The 5,090-nt window shown below is 41.4% G+C and overlaps 1 protein-coding gene across 1 annotated transcript; it reads right to left on the bottom strand.

The window, feature by feature from the left end:
* Nucleotides 1–229: 229 nt before the first annotated feature.
* Nucleotides 230–2,237, bottom strand: SERTM2 (serine rich and transmembrane domain containing 2). Its single transcript, XM_065643522.1, has one exon. It carries the CDS (start codon nucleotides 2,167–2,169, stop codon nucleotides 1,891–1,893), a length of 279 nt encoding a protein of 92 aa, XP_065499594.1. The 5' UTR covers nucleotides 2,170–2,237; the 3' UTR covers nucleotides 230–1,890.
* Between the last annotated feature and the right edge of the window lie 2,853 nt (nucleotides 2,238–5,090).

Raw genomic sequence — 5,090 nt, 5'->3', positions numbered from 1 at the left:
ATGGCTGAGGGCATCGTTTGCTTTATACCCTTACACAGTCACCCTGCTATTTCATAGATTAAACCTGCTGGGGTGGAGGTTAATGGTGTATAAAAGGTGCTATTTAATATAAGGAAGCAATTTTAAAATAGTTTCATACTAAATACACCAGTGAGAAAAACATTAGTCCTGCCCATGGATTAACTGTATCCCGGTATGGATGTTACTTTTCATACTGCTTCCCCCCCTCCACAATCAGCTGTAAAAGCCATATTCCTAAGTTCAAACAGCTCACCCATATGTACACCTTTAAAGGTAAATAAAGAACCTGTTAAACACAAAGCATTTGAGAAACAGTTTCTTGTTACTATCACAAGTCCACGGAGTCAGTGTAATCTCTAATTTTAGCACTGTTTTTGTATGGGGAGTTTACACTTTCCAAGTCCTTGGAGAGGGGAGAATTGGCAAATTATATAAAGGTGGAAAGCACCAAGGGATTTTAATGCTAAGCTGTCTTAATGATAAGCTGGGTAAAATTCACGCCCTTTAGAGATGTAGCTGGAACAATCTTGCTCAAGGTTTTTCTGTAAGAGGCAGTGGCTCTCCCAGAAGTGATATGCCATATTTTATTCCATCTTTCCCATCCACAGAATCAAAGTCTGTCTCTCTATATCATTCATAGGTAAGAGGATTGGGTGAGATTGTTGTTTCATAAATTTAAGTAAACATTTTTTCCTTGCTGTTGCAAATGATCTGCCAGGATATTTGAATCCCGTCCTAACTTACAGTGCTAAGTGAGTTTATTTTCCATCTGCATGTTGCCTACTAGTCTATGTCCAAAGCCGTTGACGCTATTCGTTATTGCAGTGCTAGGCCGTGGCATTTCTTCAGCTTTCCTTAGAGGAAAACAAAAAAGCTTTGGCAGAGCCGGTCTGTCTTCTGAGAAAGAAAACCCAACATGGACCTGGGAGGAAATGTTGTTATGAATTTGAGTCTATTAGGAGAACAATGTCCATTTGACTCGCAAATTTTACACTGCATTTTAATTACTGAGTGATACTGGGAAGGGTGAAATGCATGAACATGTTGGTATTCAGCTCAGTTAGTGTAATGGAGAGCAATGGAAGAGAGGTAGAGTGTCTTTTAACATTTTTTCTCTCCTGCTGCTCATTTCCTGCTGATGCTTTGTTTTTATTTTAAACCTTTGTTAAATGTTATCTTTCTTTTTTTCTTCTTTTAAATGTTCTGTCACTTTCTGATATCCTGAATGCAACTATTCCCTGTATGGTTTTTAATGGCAGAAACCAATAGTTCCAGCAGGTGATGAAACATTTGTATACTTCTGAAACTCCATTGTGTAAATCCGCCATTCAAGTGGAAAAGAAGTTGTTCAAGGCTTTCCTTCTTGAAGGGGAGAAATACCTGAGAATTTCCACACCACCGGTCATTTCTGTATGTGCCCTGTGTGCTCTTCGCGCTTGCGCCACTTAACTTTTTTCATTTAACTCTTTTCACAAACAAGGAATTTAAGGGTAGAGAGAGAGGTCAGCAAGTACAGACTCCAGGACACACTCTAGTACGTGTCTCTTTGGGTTTTTGGCTGTCGTTATTGTGGCCTTCACCGTTTTCTGCAAGGGCTTTTAGGGGGATGTCAGTCTTTCCTGACAGCAGTAGGTTTCTGTAAGTAAATTTTATTGAGGCTATTGCACACATGTTGCCTGTAGTGTCCACAGCCAGCGGGTCCCAGCCAGTCAGTCTGAGCTGTGTGACATTCTCCAGATAGTCTTTGCTGCTGTTGCTGGTTGTGCAACAAGTTGTAGGGCTCAATAGGCAGGCAGAGATTCTTTCTCCCACCATTTTGCTGAACAAAACATGTTTCACAAGCGCAGAGCCCCCGTTGCTTCGGTGTCTCTAAGTGGTAGGAATCCTGCTGTGCATTTCCACATCTGTGAACTGCTGGATGTTCTCAGTGCTCTCTGGAGATGTGGTGATGGGGGAAACAACATGCTTCAGGCGCAAGAGCACGGAGAAAAGCAATATGAGCAGAATAGCCAGAAGTGTTAGGAACAATCCCACGTACACATAGAGGCCGGAATATTTATCTGCTGTTGTGTCTACTTCTGTAGCCAGAGTTGGAAAGTGACCACGACCAGTCAGGTTTCCACGGAATTTGAAATAAATCTCAGTCATTTCTCTCTGTCAGCTTTGGTCCGTTTTCATATTTACCTTCAGATTTCCTGTCTTCCCTCCCCAGGCTAACAAAGAAGGTCAAGAGAGGAAGCTTAGGATACATGGCACAATGGCTTCAGCAAGAAATGCCCCATGCTCTTGGTCTCAAGACTGCTGGTTCACACAGTTAAGCAGACCGCATGAGACAGGCCTTTACAAATCATTTTGCAAGTTGCTATTACAATGACAACAAGCATTAGACTTCTGTTTTACACCTCCATCCAGCTTTTATTTTGTCCTGAAAATGCACTGGTCCTTCTCTCCAACCAAGCTGCAAAGGTTTGCACAGCTTTGGTCTTTGCAAGTGTTGTTTTCCAGAGTCAGCTTTCTGCCAGCTTCTCCCACAGTAGGTGGTTCATCCTCCTATGAGCTGGGGAAGTTGTTTTCTGCTTTGCTTCTCTCCTAATCCAGGGCTGTTGGTACTTGCTTAAAGAATATGGAGTTTTGAGTTTCTCGTTAGGAACGGTCAAAAAGTTGGCTTCCTAAAAGGAGAAAAATGAGAGAGAAAAGTGAAACTAGGTACCAAAATAGCCCAGACTATGTGTGTTATCTTTATAACAAAGAGAGAAGAAAACCCTTGTCATGCTCCTGTGAGACACCTTGAGATCAGGAGAAGCACTGAGTATATAAAGACCATGCAAATTAATTGTTAAGGTCTCCTCTAGTAACACTCATTACTTACTCATGGGTAAGAGAAGGCCCCATGGTCTATGGAATTAGATGTCACAGATGAAGGCAAGATATGAATCCATTCATTGTATATCAGGAACCTCTGTTTCTGAGGCCAGGTGCACCTGGCAGGTGTCCAGAGCCCTCTCCCACTGGGGCAACTTTGCAGCATATGACACTTCACTCACCTCCTTGGAGGAGAATTTGCTAGAAATGGAGGGAATCTTAATATTTTAGCATTTTCAGTTCTTCCAGTTGGAAACAGAAAACATAAATGCTGAAAATTTGCTGTAAATGGTGCATCCAAAAGCATCGTGTTCTGCTTTGATAAGACCAGAATTTTGGTTTTAGCTGAAGTAAAAATGATAGCACTGAAACAAAGCAATGTGGTCATTTATAACATTCACTACATACACACCTACATGAGATGTAAACAGAGTAATATTAAGATGTTAATATACTATGGTAGTCAGATTAAAATGAAACATTAGTTCAAAGTCATTAAAGCTCTGATACTTTTAGATAAAGATTTCATCTAAAAGACATATTGCTGAAAAACATTTTGATTTTCATGGGCCTTGGTTTGTAAAATGTGGCTGGTTTATTGTCAATGTTTGGTTATGTTCTCCCCATGCACTGATGGGAACAACATCTTGCTGTTCTTCAGAGAGAGGTGGTTGAAATATGGAGGCCTGAGTCATCAAGGAGCTGATATTTGGGCTTTCATTACAGGCAAGACAGACCTGCTCTGGCTCACGTGATGGGCAAACATCTGATGTGCTGAGATCTTGGAGAAGGGATGCTGGGGATTGTCACCACTTTGCCTCCCAGCTCCTGCAATACCTCTTTCAGTATCAAAGCATTTGAGATAACAGCGATCCAGTCTAGGGAATATTGGGCCAGATCCTGCTTAGTAATAGGCTGGCTAAGCTGGGCCAAATTGCTGATTGAAAAAAATTGCCTGGGGATTTGACTCCTGCAGTCCTGTGTGGGTAGTGGGTGCTGTGCTGTGCTTCGTGTAGGAGGCTGTGGACAAACGTGGTAGGAAAGGGCTGCTCAGTATTTTTCCAGGGGCTGACCCAACCCCTTTGGAGCCAGTTACTCCAGCAGCAGGTTTGGTGCTGATGCAGAAGCACGGGACATGAAAATGAAGGTTGTGTTGCAGCCAGGCACTTTTGCTCTCAATTATAGGGCAATAACTCTGATTTTCACACTTTGAACTTATAAATGGAAATTCTTCCCCCATGAAGAATATTCTTACATTACACAGCAGGTGGGAAATAAAGGGTGTGAAGGTTACTGGTCATATTAAACCTCTTTTTTTTTTTTTTTTTTCCCCACAATATGCAATCTGTCTGGAATCTGCCACTTGTGTGAGTTAAAGTACAGAGCAATGTCTTTGCCCATCTCATCTGCTGTCTTACCAAGAGCAAAAGCCAGAGCTAGTTTCTCTCCTTAAAGAGCAGAGCGCCTAATGGCTTCACATACTTCATAAAACTAGACTGCAGAATGCTAAGGACATTAGTCTGAAGTTCAATAATTAACTACAAACCAAGACATTGAATTAACAAAGCTCAGCTGGGCATTTATTGATAAAAGGAGCAGATTAATTGTAAAAAATATTGGCAATGGGGAGTCAGCACAGCTTTTTTTTTTTTTAGTCTCAACTATGAAATTGTCAGGAGCAATCAACTATTCAAACTATTGAAAACTGTGAAATTTACTACATTTTTTTCCAGAAATGAGCCAGAAATAATTCAGGAGCTCCAGGAAACCCCAAGGATTTTTACCTTTCAATCTACCAATGATCTCACTGAGCACCATCTTTTTGGATATTAGTATATTTAGCTTTGCACACTCCCATTTAAGGAATAGGAGTTTGAAGACTGTGGAGACCAAGGTCATGTGAAAATAAGTGCTACCCAAAAATTCTGAAAAAACTGTGTATCAAGCAGGTCAGCACTATAACTTTATATGACTCAGATTAAAGGAGGCAAAACCTCACTGGTACCCTGAGAAGACCTCAAGTCCATGGACAGAGATAGTAAGTAGAAGTAATAGAGCAGAGCAGCATAAGTAGAGCCCACGCTCCCTGGGATCTGAGTTGCTGATTAAGGCTTAGTCATTCTGCTCTGGCTGGACAATACTCCCATTTCTGAGAGGTGCCAAGCACCATTAGTGTTCACTGATGCTCAGTGGGTACAGGTTGATTC

Source organism: Caloenas nicobarica, chromosome 12 (assembly GCF_036013445.1).
Source record: "Caloenas nicobarica isolate bCalNic1 chromosome 12, bCalNic1.hap1, whole genome shotgun sequence".
In the NCBI taxonomy this organism is placed as follows: domain Eukaryota; kingdom Metazoa; phylum Chordata; class Aves; order Columbiformes; family Columbidae; genus Caloenas; species Caloenas nicobarica.
This window is presented reverse-complemented; position numbering and strand designations above follow the sequence as displayed.

Bases quoted from the DNA above. Each gene is read 5' to 3' on its own strand.
- SERTM2 (XM_065643522.1), bottom strand. From the start codon at position 2,169: ATGACTGAGATTTATTTCAAATTCCGTGGAAACCTGACTGGTCGTGGT.